Here is a 17512-nt window from a genome sequence, read left to right on the forward strand (position 1 = left end):
TGAGCCGTCCCTCCTGCCCCTTGCTGCTATCTTTTACAATATCCTGTTCCAGGATCCTGAAAGGCATCTGAAGGTCTCCAATAAAAGGGCAGTCACCTTAGATTTATAGATACAACAGAGCCTCAGACAGATCACCCCATTGTGAGAAGAACACCTTCAGCCAGAAAGAATCATCTCATGGGAACTGAACTGTCTCCTCAAACAATTAAAGCTTCTCTGAACCACCTTGAAGAGCCAGAACTAAGACAATGACCTATCAGATCACAATTTGACCAAAACTTCGTTGTATGCATGTGCTGCCTCCTGCCCCAGCTGTTCTTCTATTTAAGTCTAAAGTTGCCAGGCATGGTGACTCACACATATAATCCAAGCACTCAGAGACTAAGGCAGGCAGACTGCCATGGATTCAAGGCCAGATGAGGATACATGAATTCCAGGTTAGCATGGGCTACAGAATCAGAACCTGTTTCAAAAACACAATCACCACCACCACAAAAAAAAACTACGCCAGGCTGGAGAGATGGCTCAGTGGTTAAGAGCACTGACTGCACTTCCAGAGGTCCTGAGTTCAAATCCCAGCAACCACATGGTGGCTCACAACCATCTGTAATGAGATCTGATGCCCTCTTCTGGTGTGTCTGAAGACAGCTACAGTGTATTCATACATAATAAATAAATAAATCTTTAAAAAAAAAAAAAAAAAACTACGCCAATGACCTAATGACAGACTGGAGTCATGGAGTCTCTTTATCTGTTCCTCTTCCTAATGTGGTAATACTATGTAAACCTCTTTTTAATATTTGTCATCAATATATTTTTTCAGAGTCTCATGTCCCTTATCTTGAACTTGATATGTAGCTCACAAGTGCTGGGCTCATAGAATATGCACCACACTCCATTTATGAGCCTAGGGCTTCATGCATGCCAGGCAAGTAAGTATTGTATCAACTACTCATCTCTTTAAATATCACAATGTCACAATGGGATGGGTTTCTTCTACAGCCATGGGTTTTCCCTTAGAACTTTAGAAATAAGATACAACAAACAAAATAACCCTGACCTTTCCTTTTTTTTTTTTTGGTTTTTCGAGACAGGGTTTCTGTGTGTAGCCCTGGCTGTCCTGGAACTCACTCTGTAGACCAGGCTGTCCTCGAACTCAGAAATCCACCTGCCTCTGCCTCCCAAATGCTGGGATTAAAGGTGTGCGCTACCACTGCCCGGAGTCCCTGACCTTTCCCCTTAATAAAAGTAACTCTATATCACAGAGATGCATCACAGAAATGTTACTTTTGTAGGTGTCTCTAGCTTACTATTTCTCAACAACTGACAAAGTATAATACAAAGTAGCTCTTACCTCAAATCTCAGGGAATGCTTGAAGTGACAAGTTAAGGCAGGTTAACTTCAGCCAACAATGTTAAATATACAAGTTTAAATTCATGTTAAACTCTAAGCACCAACTACACAAAAGATACTGGATTTTTTTCTTTTTTTTTTTTTAGCTGTGTATTACTACAATACAATAGCCCAAGCTGGCCTCCTCTTGCTTCAGCCTCCAGAGTGGTAAGAATACAAAGTTATACCACATCTGACACTTAGAATTTTTTTAAATTACCACAGTAAAATCAGGCCTATGGTACATGCTTGTAGTCCTAGCACTCAGAAGGTAGAGGCAGGAGGATCAGGAATTCAAAGTCATCCATGGCTATGTAAGTTCAAGGCCAACAGAGACCTGTCTCCAAAAACTAAAATATAAAAAAAATAAATTACCAATCAACACAAATTTGGCTTTATAAATTACTTATTTTCCTTACTTAACTTGTTTGAATAAGTAACAAGTCCCTACTTAATGTTTCTTACCCTGAGAAACTAATATAGTATTACTGTTGAATTTCAGTAACTTACTTGTCAAACATTTATATTTTAATTGAAGATAATTCCTACTTGGTTGCTAATCTGATTCAGAATTTATATCTACAGCATCCTCTTATAAAGAAAACAAAAAATGAAATACCTTAAAATGTCCTGTATCTTCATTAGCACTGAAAATAAAGGAAAAGTTAATCAAAACTTAATACATAAATTACATGTTTAATCATAAAACAAAAACAATTTCATATGAAGAAATTCATTTAACTCAGAAAAAAACGTGTTTGTTTGGTTTGTGTGTGTATGTTTTGAAGACAGGCTTTCTCTAAGTCCTGGAATTCACTCTGTAGATGAGGCTGATCTCAGACTCAGACTCATTTGCTTTGCATCCCAAGCGGTGTGATTAGAGGCATGTGCCCACCACCGTGGCCAGCTACAAACTTTTTCACATCTATTTATTTACAATGACGGCTACACTGCTGCTCCTGTGGCTGTCAGAGGACGACATGCGGAAGTCAGCTCTCTCTCCTTCCAGCCTAAGTTCCTGGGATCTAACTCAGTGGACAAGCTGGGCAGCAGGTGCCTCTCCCTGCCTAGCTGGCCACTGCCCACTCCTCTCCCTGCCGAGCCGTGCACTGCCCACTCCTCTCCCTGCCCAGCTGCCCACTCCTCTCCCTGCCGAGCCGTCCACTGCCCACTCCTCTCCCTGCCAAGCCGTCCACTGCCCACTCCTCTCCCTGCCGAGCCGTCCACTGCCCACTCCTCTCCCTGTGAGCTTCCCACTGCCCACTCCTCTCTCTGCCCAGCTGCCCACTCCTCTCCCTGTGAGCTTTCCACTGCCCACTCCTCTCTCTGCCCAGCTGCCCACTGCCCACTCCTCTCTCTGCCGAGCTGCCCACTGCCCCATTTTTAAAATTAGGTTTGAGACAGGAGCTCATGGTCTCAGGCTTGCTTGGAACTCATTAAGTAGTTGTGGCTGATTCTGAATCCTGACTCTCCTGCCTTCACCTCTTGAATGCTGAGTTTTTAAGGCTGTGCTACCACACCAGCCTTTTCTTTCTTTCTTTCTCTTTCTTTCTTTCTTTCTTTCTTTCTTCTTTCTTTTAAGGGTGAATTGAGACTAAGTCTCTGGAGTAGTCTGGCTGACCTGGAACTTCACATTTAAACCAGGCTAGCCTCACAGAGATCTGCTTGTCTCTGCCTCCTAACCTGGCCTTTTTTTTTTTTTTTTTTTTTTTTTTGAATGAGATATCAATACATGTATTTAATCCTGATGATATCAGGAAAGTGCAGAATAACAAGTATTGAGAAGGTGCTAAGGAAGAAGAAATATTGGATTCTGTGTATTGCGATTTGAATTAGTTCATATGCCTGAACATTTTTTATTTTTAAAACATGGTTACTTAAATCTTTGGGAAGGAATAGAACTGTCACTTCTGCCACCTAGTGGGAAAAAAAGGCAAGTTTAGTCTAGTATTTTAAACTTTCCATACTTCATCTCCTTAACAGGGAGGGAAGCAGATTTATTTTATGAGACAGGGTCTCACTATGTAGCCTAGCTAGCTTGCAACTAAAAGCAAGTGCCACCATGCCCAGTCTAATTCTAAACTACAAAAAAAGAAGAGAAAAAAGACCTGCCTGGCTGCCTTGCAACTAATCAAGCACTCCTGACCCTTCAGTAACCAAATAAAGCTGCAAAGGAAGGAATGGTAACTACTCTTTGGGGAGCAGCTACTCAACCTGAGGGACGGGAACAAGCCGTCATATAGTCAAGGCTTGTGCTACATTAATAGTGGCTTTGTTTCTTGGTTGGATTTGTTCTCTCATGAATGGTGTTGGTCAGATTTCCCTTTTAGGGGATGGGAGAGCAAAAGCAGGCAGGGCCTTGCTCTACAGCCGAGGCTAGCCTTGAACGCAGGGACCCTCCATGCTGGGACGTTGGGATACTGTTGTGATGCTGTGAGTTAAGAATACCAGTGCTTACTATGTATAGTAAACAGTTTTTCAATCTTAAACAGTCTATAATTTATTATTTTCATAATTTTTGGACTTAATTTTTGTTTTTTCAGGCCTGGTGGCACAAGCTTGCATGTTTGGGAAGCCCTCAGGTATGAGGATCTAGAATTTAAGGTGAGCTAACCACAAAGAAATTCCAAGTCTGGCTATGGTGGCATACAACTTTAATCTCAGGTAGGCTAGCCTGGTCTACAGAGTGAGTTCCAGGACAGCCTGGGCTACACATGCACAAAAAAAAATCCTGTCTTGAAAAAAAAAAATTCCAGGCAATTATGGGCTAAAGGAACTGTTTCAATAAGAAAAGTCATGACTTTAAAGCTAAAAGACAATTTTCTTTCTTTAAAGAAAAAGATTAAATAGCTCAGCAGTTAAAAGTACTTGTTGCTCTTGCAGGGGATGCAGGTTCCCAGCACCCACATAGCAGCTCACAGATATCCGTAACTACAGTTACGAGGGATCCAACACCCTTCTCTGATCTCCTTGGGCATCAGGCATTTACATGGTACACGTTTATAACATACATGTAAGCAAAACATTAATACACAAAAACCCTAAAAATAAAATGTATTTATTTATTAATGTGTGTGTCCTGGGTGTATGCACCCTGCAGGGACCGGAGAAGGCTAGAAGATGATGCCAGACCCTCTGAAATGAGTTGTGAGCCACATGACATGATTGGGAACTAAACAACCATGTCCTCTGCAAGAACAGCAAACGTTCCTAACCACTGGGCCACTCCTCCAGCTTTAAAAGGTAATGAGGCCCAGCATGATGGTTTACAAAGCACATTCCAAACCAGACTAGCCTAGACTACAATGTAAAACCTTGCTTCAAAATGCCAAAATTGGGGGCTGGAGAGATGGCTCAGTGGTTAAGAGCACTGACTGCACTTCCAGAGGTCCTGAGTTCAAATCCCAGCAACCACATGGGGGCTCACAACCATCTGTAATGAGATCTGATGCCCTCTTCTGGTGTGTCTGAAGACAGCTACAGTGTATTCATATATAATAAATAAATAAATCTTTAAAAAAATGCCAAAATTAAGCAAATGATAAATTATTTAGTCACTCACCCAATGAACTCAAGTAATAAAGACATATCAAGTTCAGGTGGAATACGAAACACTGACTCTAGGACTTTCTTAGTTCTTCCTTTGCTTGAAGGGACTGGCTGTGGAGCAGCTATTTGAGATGGAAACAAAGAAGCCGATGTAGGATTAAAATGTTCACAAATTGAGATCTTTAAGGAATGAATCACACATGTATTACAACTGTTGACTAAATTATCACGTCCTGATCAAGTCTCCTTTTTTCTTAAAAATATAAGCTAATCAGTCAAAAATCAATGATTTTAAAGTGGGAAAATGGTTCAGTTGGTAAAGGTGCTTGTTGCCAAGCCTCTGAGTCTCTCCTCTAGGAAAACACGGTGAGGTGAGGGAGCTGTGCCAGGTGGCTGTGTAAAAAAGTACAAACACATGTGTACATACATATACATGCATATTTTCTCTCTAAATAAATATAAAGTTAAAAAAATAAAAAAAAAGACATTAAAATTAGCTACAAGTTAAGGGACCACTTCATGATAGAAGGTAGACATAACTCATTCATCAGGGCCACAGAGAGTTCATTAAAACAGTGCAGCACTTACAGACAACACTTTACAGATATCAAGTACAACTACTGAGGTTAGCACACTACATACACTCTCATTTAATCCTTATAAATATGTACTCCATCTACACCTAAAAAAAACTGATAAAGAAACTGAGCCTTAGTAAACAATTTTCCTAAGGTCACAAACTAACAGAAAAACCGTAATTTAATCCCAAATCTACTAGTTCCCTGTTGCTATTAAACATAAAAGTTATTTTGTGCCCAGCATTAGTAAAATTACTGGTATTACCAGGGCAGGTATATCTGAGTGAGTTTGAGGCCAGCCTGGTCTACAGAGCAAGTTCCAGGACAGCCAAGGCTACACAGAGAAACCCTGTCTCAAAGAAATGTGTTTAATAATGTCACATTCACCTTTATTTTATAGATGTTTGTTAAAGTCACCTAACCCAATAAAGTGGCAGTGCTAGGAACAAATTCACAAAATCTAGCGACCCAGTCTGTTCCCTCCCTCCCTCCCTCCCTCTGTCTCTCTCTCTCTGACACACACTGACACATACACACTCTCTCAAATAAAGTGTCTCATTATGTTGCCCAGGCTGGCCTTGAACTCACAGCAATCCTGACTCAGTTTCCTAAGTGCTGAGATGACAGGCTTGAACTATTAATTCAGTCAGTCCTCTTAATTCTTACAATTACTTAGGTTATACTGAAGCATTACCTTCAAAATCTTTCTCTTTGATAATATAACTAGGTATTCCCCAAAAGCACCTGTGATAGTTGTTTTCATTTTCATTCCAATTGCCATAACTGAGACTCCCCAGGGAAGAGTCTTAAGGAGGGATTTTGAGCTGGCCTGTAAGGTATTTTTTTATTATGTTAATCTGCCTGGGAAGACCCACACTAAAAGTGGGCATTGGCATTTCCTGAGTTTGAGTCTTAGACTGTATGGGAAGAGACAGTGAGGCGGGCAGTAGGAAGGCAGGCAGTAACTGATTTCTCTGGTGCACTGATACTAACAGCTCCCAGTTCTCACTGCCCTGATTTCCCTGCAATGTGATGTAACCTGAGCTATGAGCTAACTAAACCTCTTCTCCCCCAAGTGGCCTCTACCAGGTCTACTTTATCACCTGACAGAACAGGAATGAGGACAGCACCTCAACAGCAGTTTTGCTCTTTAATCTGTGAATGCAGTACAGAACACATCCCACTTACCAGGCTTAGGGACTTCTAGACCTCTTTCTTTATAGAAGTCATGCATTTGCTTTTTTTCTCCTAAAAAATGATAAAACACAGACTAAATTACACTTATAATGTAACTAACAGAGTCGGAGACTTTGAGATTCACAACTATGAAATAAAAGAAACTTACTTTCCTCTAGGTTGATCACTAATTTGTATACTATGTCTTGTAATTGCCGGTCCAATCTAATAAAAGAAGGATGGAGAATATCTCAGAATTCAGAAAATGAATTTAGGTACAAAATGAATTCACTATTTTCCTTCATTGGGAGCAAACATCTTTTTTCTTTTCTTGCTGTTGGGTTTTGTTTGCTTGTTTGTTTGTTTTGCTTTTCAAGACAGAGTTTCTCTGTATAGCCCTGTCTGTCCTGGAACTACCTCTGTAGACCAGGCTGGTCTCAAATTCCCAAAGATCTACCTGACTGCCTCTGCCTCTGCCTCTGCCTCTGCCTCTCAAGTGCTGGGATTAAAGGTGTGAAAGCTGGGCTGGAGAGAGCTGACTGCTCTGCTCTTCCAGAGGTTCTGAGTTCAAGTCCCAGCAACCACATGGTGGCTCACAACCATCTTTAATAGGAACCAATGACTTCTGGTGTGTCTGAAGACAGTGATAGTGTACTAACATACACAAAGTAAATAAAACTTAAAAAAAAAAAAAGGCATGAAAGCCACCTCAACATGTTAGGAACCAGACACCTTGATTCAACAGAGCGAATCAGTACTCACTGTGCCTAAAATATACTTCATCTCAGAAAACCAAGGAATTATATATAATTTTAAGTTCACTGGGTGGTAGTGGAGCATGCCTTTAATCCCAGGACTCTGGAGGCAGAGGCAGGTGGACACAGAAAAACTCTTGTCTCAGAAACAACAGAAGCACTCAATAGACTCTTGAGCAGTTCACTAATTGTTCCCTGGTCTTGTACATTTGGTAAGAATGTGAGCTTGAAGACACAGACCGTGTTTTAACTGTCGTGTACCATCTCAGCTGGAGAGATGGAGAAGCACTGTGCTCTTCCAAAAGACCTAGGTTCTATACCCATCACCCACATATCAGCTTACAACCTTCTGTAATTCCAGTTCCAGGGGATCCAATGCTCTCCTCTGACCTCCAAAAGCCCCAAGAACACATGGAGTACACATGCACACATAAAAATTAAAAAAATAAAATAAAATCCACAAAAAAAACTACTGCAGCTAGGTGCTGCGCTATACTCCTTTAACCCCAGACTTGGGAAGCAGAGGCATGTGGATCCGAGTTTAAAGCCAGCCTAGTCTACAGACTGAGTTTTGCTTCTAAAGTCTCTGGCAGATCTCACCATGCCTCAAAGTAAGTGCTCTACACACTTCCTATACAGTTCCCTTACTTCTCACTTTGATAGCATTCAAAGGATTTACTCCCAACTACACAATGTCAAGATCTCAGGAAAACACACTCGATAATCATTTTAAACGCATATATCCTTACCTTATATTATAAAGTGGCTGGGTCTGGTGGACCACTATGTTGCATTTCGGGCATCTGTTGCTATAGTAAAAATGTCTCACAATGCAGCTTTTACAAACTAGTGGAAGAGAAAGTAGTTTAGGATTGTTTTAAAGACATTTCCAAATTTTTAAAATACTCTTCAGGGATGTGAACTATATGCTTACAGGTATGAAGACATTCTGTGATGGTAGTTGCATCTATCAAGTAACCTTTGCAAATGGAACACAAGATGTACGGGGTCAGCTCCACAAGATTAATCAGGCGCTGTAAATGCAACGGTAACAGTTTTAGCATACAAGCGTTTTCCTTCTCAAATTCACAAACCAGCTGGGTGAGGTAGTCTAATGGCTACATTCCCACTTAACTCAGCAGAGACATCTGAACCCAGGAGTTCAAGGCCAGGCCTGCAAGGCTTCATTTCAAAACAATTTAATCCATAATCTCACAATTTCACTATAAGCAATGTAGCTTAATTGCACCTCCAACCCTTCAAAATAACCAATATAAAGAAAGCACTGTTCCTAAGCGGTCCCAGTTCTCTGGCATATAGTAAAACTGACAGCGAAGGACACCCGTTCTTTTGTTGTTTTACAAAAAGCCCATAAACCTGCCTGGCTCCCCCCACACACACTACCAAGGATGACCTGAAACTGCAGCCTCCACCTCACCAATGTTGGTAGTAACGGTATTACAAGTGTCCAGTACCACACCCAGTGTAAACAGTGCTGAGACTCGAACTGTGAGCGTCCTGCAGGCCGTGGATACACTGTATCAACTGGGCTACCCCTATGGTCGGATACTTTTCTTCACACATTAGTTAGTTTGTTTTAATGGGAAAAACAAAAAACCAACTCCCCCTTCAACATCCTGCAGAAAAAGAGTACGCCCCAGTCTGACTTGGAAAGTCGGGGGCGGGGAGAGGGGGAGGTAGCCTTAGATATTTAACTCCTTCCACGTCACGAAAAGACTTCTTTACAGAATGAAAGAAGCGGGACCCAGAGTGCCCTAAGCGATCTGCAAGAACTCCACAAAATAAATGAAGCCGGAGACCGGCCACGCCTGGGTGGGCGGGGATGGAGGTCTACTCAAGTGCCGCGAGCTCCAGCGACAACGGCAACCGCAGGTCCGCGCCCCGCTCGGTCCCAGAGGCCGCTCGGGAGCAGCCAGGTCGGACAGGGTCGTCGATACCTCCTCCTCGTCCTCCGAGTCCGCCCGTCCCGACTCCAGGCGCAGAGAGAAGTGGCTCATCTCTTCCTCCTCCTCCTCCTCTTCCTCCATCTCCTCATCCTCTTCCAACTCTTCATCGTAGTCCTCGAAGCGGCCTCTCAAGCGGCCCATGCTGCGCTCGGGCACCAACGCCGGGGGCCGAGAGCGAGAGCAGCCGGGAGCGCCCGCCTGGCCCAGGGACGCCGGGCCCTCCTCACCGGCCGCGGGCGCCGGGATGAGGGCAGGCGGAGAGATGGGAGGCGGAGGCGGAGGCGGCATAGCTGAGGCAAGCCTGGCCTCAGAGGCGCGCTGGTTTTCCGTGGCGTCCGTCTCAGCCTCCTCCATGGCGGGGATCAGAAACCAGGCGAGCTGAGCGCGAGGCGAGGCGAGGCGAGGCGAGTCGGACGGCTAGCGCGCGAGTTGAGCACGAGCCCCTTTTTGTACCAATGCGCAGGCGCAGACGCGCGCATGGGCCGATGGGAAATGTGGTTCACCTAGAGACTGCCTAGGTGAGGCGGAGCTGCTCAGGTGGGGGCGGGGCGTGCGGGCCACGCCTTAAAGGAAGATTACCCAGTTTTTCTTGAGGAAGCTTGCAGTGCACTTTTTAGAACGTCTAAAATGCTACAGTTTCAGTTTCCTACTTGCACCAGTTTATTCATAGAACATTGAACTCTAGATGCCATGTGATGTTGAGTTAGGAATGATGATTTTATTTTGAAGGCTAATTATGGTTTTCCTTCTATGGCTAAATGGCATCTATCTACTTAGTGAGACCTTGTCTCACCAAACAAACAAACAAAAACCCTAAGCTGGCTCTACAGGTAAAGGAATTTGCCGCCAAGCGTGACGACCTGAGTTCAATACCCATGATAGAAGAAGAGAACTGATTCATGAAAGTTGTAACCTCTACCTGTGCCAAAGGCTTATGTGTGGCCTCACCACCAATGGATGGATAGATTATATATATATATATATATATATTGATAGATACATAGATGCATACATAGATACATGCATACATAGATACATACATACATAGATACATACATAGATACATACATACATAGATACATACATACATAGATACATACATAGATACATATACATAGATACATACATACATAGATACATATACATAGATACATACATACATAGATACATACATAGATACATACATACATAGATAAATAAATATAATGATAACAATAATAATAGTAAAACAAATCATTGTAGAAGTTTATAAGAACCATACCAAATCCAATTAAAGGCAGTGGATGTACATGAAAAATAAAATGACTAGGCCAAAGATATATCTCAAAGGTAGAGCAAGGGTTGCCTACCCCATGTGAGGCTATATTTCTACCACACACACACACACACACACACACACACACATACACGTGACCCAGAATAGCCAAAAGAAAATTTCTGAGAAATGAGAAAAAAAGTTAGTGGACAGCTTTGATAAGAATAGCCACATAAGCCGAGTGTGGTGACCTGCCTGTTAATTTCAGCCTCGAGTAGGCAGAATACTAGAGTCTAGGAATTTGAGACCAGCCTGGGCTGCATTGCAACAGCCCTGTCTCCAAAAGGAAGAGAAAAGTGACTGTCTCAAGACTTTACCCACTGAGGACTGTGTACCACTGTCTTTGGACTTTTGAATACTATTGGGACCTTTAAATGTGGAGGCATCTTGGGCTGGAAAGATGGCTCCAACAATTAAGAGCATTTTGCTGCTCTTGCAGAGAGGCCCTGCAGGAGCCCCTCTTCCAAGCACCCAAATGGCTGGTCATATGCATCTGTAACTCTAGCTCCAGATGCCCTCTTTTGTCCTCTCTGGGCACCAGGGATGCACATGGTGAACATACATGTATGCCAGTAAAACATGCCTACACATAAAAATGAAAAACAAAAATAAATAAAATATTTTTAAATTAGAGTCAAGTGGTGAACCATGCTCTTAATTGTTGGAGCCATCTTTCTAGCCCAAGATACATCCACATCTAAAGGTGCCAATAGTTTTCAAAAGTCCAAAGACGGTGGTACATACACTTTAATCCCAGCACTCTGAGGCAGAGGTGGGAGAATCTCTGAGTTCTAGGCCAGCCTGGTCTACAGCGTGAGTTCCAAGATAGCCAGGACCTAACAGAAAAACACTGTCTTGAAAAAAAAAATCAATCAAACAAAAAAGATTTAGATGCTCCCTAAAGTTGGACAAAGCACATTTTTTTTTCATTATAAGATAACCCAGGAACCTATGGGGACTGAGGGGAACATGCTATGGTTTGAATATGGAATGTCCCTCCACAGGTTTGTGTGTGAACACTTGGTCCCCAGCTGGTTCTGTTTGGGAGTTATGAAACCTCTGGCTTATGCAGTCTACCCAAAAGTTGTGATAACTGCAGGCAAGTTTGAAAGCTATCTACTAGCTGGGCAGTGGTGGTGCATGCCTTTAATCCCATCACTTGGGAGGCAGAGGCAGGTGGATTTCTGAGTTCGAGGCCAGTCTGGTCTGCAGAGTGAGTTCCAGGACAGCCAGGTCTATACAGAGAAACCCTGTCTCGAAAAACCAAAAAAAAAAAAAAAAAAGAAAAGAAAAGAAAAAAGAAAGCTATCTACTTCTGCTCCTGGATTAAGCTCTCTGCTTCCTCATTCAAATGACACATGAAGACTTATGTCTCAGGGGTGTGGAACAAGGCAGGGAGAGCAACCTGTAAGTCCCGGAGGATGTGGGTCAGCCATGGCTCAAGGTCTTCCTGTGACAAATGAAGTGAGCGGGGACCTGAACTCAGGCTTTCTCCCTCGTTCTCTAAGTCATATGAGCATCCCAGGAGACCAAGTTGGCCAGACTGGCCTGAAAGTGTTGAGAGACAGTTTGTGAGCTTAGGTTATGCTGTGACTAGAACAGAGCAGAAACCTTGACCACGTATCAAAAGGAAAACGAAACAGTCATGAGTCCCCATGGCCTGGAAAGGTACTGAGGCCAGAGATATGGTGACAATACTCAGCAGACATTAATCACAGGATACAGAGATGTTCCAACATACACTATAGAAATCTTCTGAGGCCATCAGCCAAAGTAAATCCTTTCTTCCTCTTAAAAAAAAGGAAAAGAAAAAACCAAATTAATAAAACATAAAAATTGCCACATAGATTAATTGAAATAAAATTGAGAAGTCAGGTAAAAAAAAAAAAGGCCTCACATTTAAGTCATGTGACCCTTGACAAGGTATCAAGAAAATTCAAAGAAAGAAAGAAGTCTTTTCTTTCTTTTAGTTCTTATGACATTTACTAATAACTGTGTATATGTGCCTGGGTGCAAACACAGGAAGGTATAGGACATGATTGAGTTGGGTCTCTGGTAACACAGTGTGGGTTCCAGGTATAGACTCCAGGGTATCAGGCTTGGCAGGCAGGAAGTGCCTTTATATTTTGAGCCATATAACTAGCACTGTTTTATATTTTAAGTATTTGTTTGTTTGAGGCAGGCTTTCTCTGTGTAGCTCTGGCTACCCTGGAACCTGCTCTGTAGACCAGGGTAGCATCAAATTCAGAGACCCGCCTGCCTCTGAATGCTGGGATTAAAGTCATGTGCAAGTTCTTACTCTGTAGCCTAGGCTGACCTGGAAGTCACTGTGTGGCATTGAACTCAGCAATCCCCTTGCCTCAGCCTCTCAAGTGCTGGGATCACAGGCATAAACTGCCTTGCCACGCATGTCTCTAAAATCAAATGACAAAAGAAAATACAGACAGGAAAAATAAAAAGAATATAGCTTTTATACTGATAAACACTCTAAAGAAAAAAGATACTGACAGATACCCTCTGTTGATCATTGAACATTGCATAAATCTTTCTATCTGACGTCTGTATACCTCATTGTTTGAGTAAGTCCAAACAGGAGAGAAAATCTAGAAAGAAATGAGAGTGTTTATGGGGCCTCAGTCCTGGTAAGAGTGGTTTCTCAAAGCACTAAAGCTGACACAGGCTTTTCAAAAAACATGCTGTGGGAAAATGGTTAGGCAACTAGGGAGAAAAGTCAGAACAGCAGGAGAAGCTGCTCATTGTTTTCTATCTTCAAGGAAATCTAGAACTATGATTGACCCTTGGTCAATCCTGGGAACCGTGGTCATTAGTGTTTATTTTCTGTCAATGATTGATGGTTTCTGTATGTGTACCTGGGGAAGTGAACCATGCTGTGCCAGTTTGTCACATTGCTTTGTAGAAATGACAGGATTTATGACGTGTGTGTGTGTGTGTGTGTGTGTGTGTGTGTGGTTTCATTGTTGGAAAACTGACTTTTGAAACACTGTGGCTGGCTATATAGTTTTTGGTGTTTGTTGGGTTACTTGTTATTCATTTGTGTATGTATGCTTGGTTTTAGGTTTCTTTCATTTTGTTTTTGAGACCAGGATTTGTTATGCAGCCTTGGCTGGCCCAGAATTTACTACGTAGACCAGGATGGCCTCAAACTCAGAGATTTCATCTGTGTCTGCTACTCAAGTGAAGGTATTAAAGGAGTTCACCACAGCAGGCCTGGACCTGCTACTGAATCTTGGATGTATTTTCAGGCTTTTTTTTTGGGGGGGGGGGGCTTCTGGAATACTCTTTTTCATCATCATCAGCAGCAGCGTATTTGTGTGTGTGCATGTATGCATGATGTGTGTGTGTAGGGGAGTGCATTTACCACAGAATGTGAGGAGGTGACAGGACAATTTTGTAGAGTTCTCTTCTTCCTTCTCCATGGTGGTACCACGGCTCAAACTCAGACCAGCAGCCTTGTGTTTGGTGCCAAAGCGCCTTTACCTGCTGAGCCATCTTGCTGGGCCCCTTAAAAACTAAAAAAAAAGCCGGGCGGTGGTGGCGCACGCCTTTAATCCCAGCACTTGGGAGGCAGAGGCAGGTGGATTTCTGAGTTCGAGGCCAGCCTGGTCTACAGAGTGAGTTCCAGGACAGCCAGGTCTATACAGAGAAACCCTGTCTCAAAAACCCAAAAAAAAAAAAAAAAAAAAGTTTGACTTACTGTAAAAGCACCCATGGAAAAAATTGTAGCATCCATCTCAGATAAAAAGCTAATTCTATATTTTATTGACATCTAACGATAACAGGATGGTTTTTTCAGAGGGGAAGTTTTGTTTGGTTTTGTTTTGTTTTTTGAGGCAGGGTTTGTATGTGTAACAGCCCTGGCTGTCCCCTGGTAAGCCTGGAACTTTCTGTGTAAACCCATATGTGGTCCAGAACTTACAGAGATCTGCCTGCCTCTGCCTCCAGAGTGCTAGGATTAAAGGCATGTGCCACCATGCCTGGCCTGTAACAGTGTGTTTTATTTCTTTTATACTTGCTTTCCTTATGTGTTATATCTCACCTAACATTTAAGTATTGTATATGTTTTGTTGTTTCTTGAGCCAGCGTCCCATTGTGTAGCCCAAGCTGGGCTCAAACTTGCAGCAATCCTCCTGCCTCTGCCTCCCAAGTTCTAGAATTACAGGTGTGTGACACCTGATTGGCTTCATGTACTTCTTATAAAATAGATTATAATTTGTTAGTGTATAAGGCTAGGTTTTTAGTATAGGATATAGGTAGTTTATGGCTGAGCAGAGTACACTCTGAGGTCCTGGTTAGAATTTTTATTTTATTTTTATATTTTATTTTATTTTATTTTTTATTTTTTTATTTTATTATTTTATTTTATTTTATTATTTATTTTTGGTCCCTTTGACACAAGCCAGGATCATCTGGGAAGGGGAAACTTCAACTGAGAAAATGGCTGCCTTAGATTGACTTGCAGGAAGTCTGTGGGGGTTTTGTTAATGACTGACTGACGTGGGAGGACCTAACCCATTATGGGAAGTGCCTCTCTTGGTTCTGAGTTTTGTAAGAAAGCAGACTAAGAGCTGGAGAGATGATGGTTCAGTGGTTAAGAGCACTGACTGCTCCTGGGAACTAGAGGCCCTGAGTTCAATTCCCAGCAACTACAGGGCGGCTCACAACCACCTGTAGTGGGATCTGATGTCCACTTCTGGTGTGTCTGAAGACAGAGGCAGTGTACTTACATACAGAAAATAAATAAATAAGTAAGAAAGAAAAAGACAGAAAAAAGAAGAAAGAAAGCAAACTGAACCCAGTGGTGGTGTCATACCTGACTTCAGCTCCCGATCCCAGATTCCTGCTTTGAGTTCCCGCCCTGACATCCCTCTGTGATGGACTATAAACTATACATTGAAATAAATCTTTTCCTCCCCGAGTTTCTTTTGGTCGTGGTGTTTTGTCACTGAATTAGACAGAAGTTAATACAAGCAGTGAAGATGAACAACGACCACAGGAGCCATTGCAAAGGAAACATAGGGTAGCTATAAATGTCAGGGAGGCTTTAGACCATTTCTTTTTAGAGAATTTATTTTTATTATTTTAAATTATGTGTATATGCATGTATCTGCATGTGAGTACGTGGGTGTGATCACATGTGCTCTAGAAGGCTAGAGGCATTGGATCTCCTAGAGCTAGTTACAGGTAGTTGTGAGCTGGCCAACATTGGTCCTGGGAACCAAACTTAGGTCCTCTGGAAGAGCAGTAAATGCACTCAACTGATGAGAGCCATCTCTCTAGCTCCCAGGGATATTTTTTTTTTTTTTTGTCTAGGTGATTAACAGGTGTTTGGATTGAGTCTTACAGGAGCAGACAGGACTTCTTTCTTTCTTTCTTTCTTTCTTTCTTTCTTTCTTTCTTCCTTTCTTTGTTTCTTTGTAAAGAGATCAACTCAGAGCTCCACGCATATTCAAAGACCAGTACCAGTGAGCTACACTCACCTCTACATTGTAACTTGTCTCTGCTATTTTATGGGTTCTTCTTTCTTCCACCCTTTTAAATCCCAACACTAGACAAGAGAGGGGGAAAATGATAAAGAAAGAAAAGAGATCTCTGGAAAATGTCAGGGGTTGGGAAGGGGGCAATGTTATTGCTAGATTACTTCCTGCTGATTAGGGGCAAGTTTGATCTTCACCATTAGGATATCGAATTTCTTCTTGTTGTTTTTTCTTTGCGGACAACTACTTAACAAACCTTGACCAACAGCAACCAACAACAATCAACAAAAACCAACCAACCAACAACCCACAACCTACAATCCAATTCCCAACACACTGCCTCTCATGGCCCTAGCATTTATATACTCTCAAAAAAAAAAGCCCCAGAATTCTTTTTTGTTTGTTTGTTTGTTTTCGAGACAGGGTTTCTCTGTGTAGCCCTGGCTGTCCTGGAACTCACTCTGTAGACCAGGCTGGCCTCGAACTCAGAAATCCATCATGTCTCTGCCTCCCAAGTGCTGGGATTAAAAGCATGCACCACCACCGCCCGACAAGGCCCTGGAATTCTAAACCTCACACAGTTGCAGAAACTCTCTGCAGCTGGCAAAATCACACCGCTGCTAGAGCACCAGGCAAATCATAGTAATCTGCTGTGGACAATCTGAAGCAGCCCCATATCCGACATCTGGGATTAAAATAAAAACATAGTCTTATATTTTTGAGGTTTTTTTTTTTTTAAAGAAACCAAAATTCCCAAATTCTCACTACACTATATCACTCAAAATTTAGGGGTAAGAGTAACAGGAAAAGGATCTCTCTGAAAATATGAAAAGATGTTCAATTCCTCTAACCATGAGAAAAACATAAATTAGAATGGATACTGCGTGGCTTACTGGGTGAAGAAAGAGGCATGCTGTTAATCTTTATAATCTTGAGTTTGATCCCCAGGACCCACATAGCAGAGAGAACTGGTGTCCCCAGATTGTCCTCTACCCTTCAGATAAGTGCTGTGATACCCATGTATTTACACACACACACAGGAGCAAACAAATGTAATTTAAAATTAAATAAAAAGACACTGAGACCAAGTTGTGGTCAAAATAGTCAAACATCTCATCCTGTTTTCACAGTGGAGTTCAGATAAAAACTCTAGAACCATAAAGACTTCTGAGGTCTCTAGGACGTAAATAGTAACAGCCAGCTGACAAAGGACACTAGACCTTTGCCATTTGGGGTTTTGTTCTGTTTTACTTTTGAGACAGCATCTCACTATATAGCCCTGGT

At 42.2% G+C, this 17512-nt stretch overlaps 1 protein-coding gene across 2 annotated transcripts in view; it reads right to left on the reverse strand.

Annotated features, from left to right (window-relative positions):
- Positions 1 to 9869, reverse strand: part of Pcgf6 (polycomb group ring finger 6) — an 18714-nt gene extending 8845 nt beyond the window's left edge. The window contains exons 1-7 of one of the 2 annotated variants that reach the window (XM_028773971.1): positions 9410 to 9869; positions 8386 to 8485; positions 8201 to 8297; positions 6866 to 6921; positions 6709 to 6768; positions 4956 to 5064; positions 2013 to 2040 (exon numbers count right to left, since the gene is read on the reverse strand). In XM_028773971.1, the coding sequence (XP_028629804.1) occupies positions 2013 to 2040; positions 4956 to 5064; positions 6709 to 6768; positions 6866 to 6921; positions 8201 to 8297; positions 8386 to 8485; positions 9410 to 9772 (813 nt within the window). In that variant the 5' untranslated portion in view covers positions 9773 to 9869. The remainder of the gene's footprint in view (positions 1 to 2012; positions 2041 to 4955; positions 5065 to 6708; positions 6769 to 6865; positions 6922 to 8200; positions 8298 to 8385; positions 8486 to 9409) is intronic. The other variant, XM_028773977.1, reaches the window with a different exon arrangement.
- Positions 9870 to 17512: the final 7643 nt, after the last annotated feature.

The sequence above is a fragment of the Grammomys surdaster genome, unplaced genomic scaffold, assembly GCF_004785775.1.
Source record: "Grammomys surdaster isolate TR1022 unplaced genomic scaffold, NIH_TR_1.0 66, whole genome shotgun sequence".
In the NCBI taxonomy this organism is placed as follows: Eukaryota; Metazoa; Chordata; class Mammalia; order Rodentia; family Muridae; genus Grammomys; species Grammomys surdaster.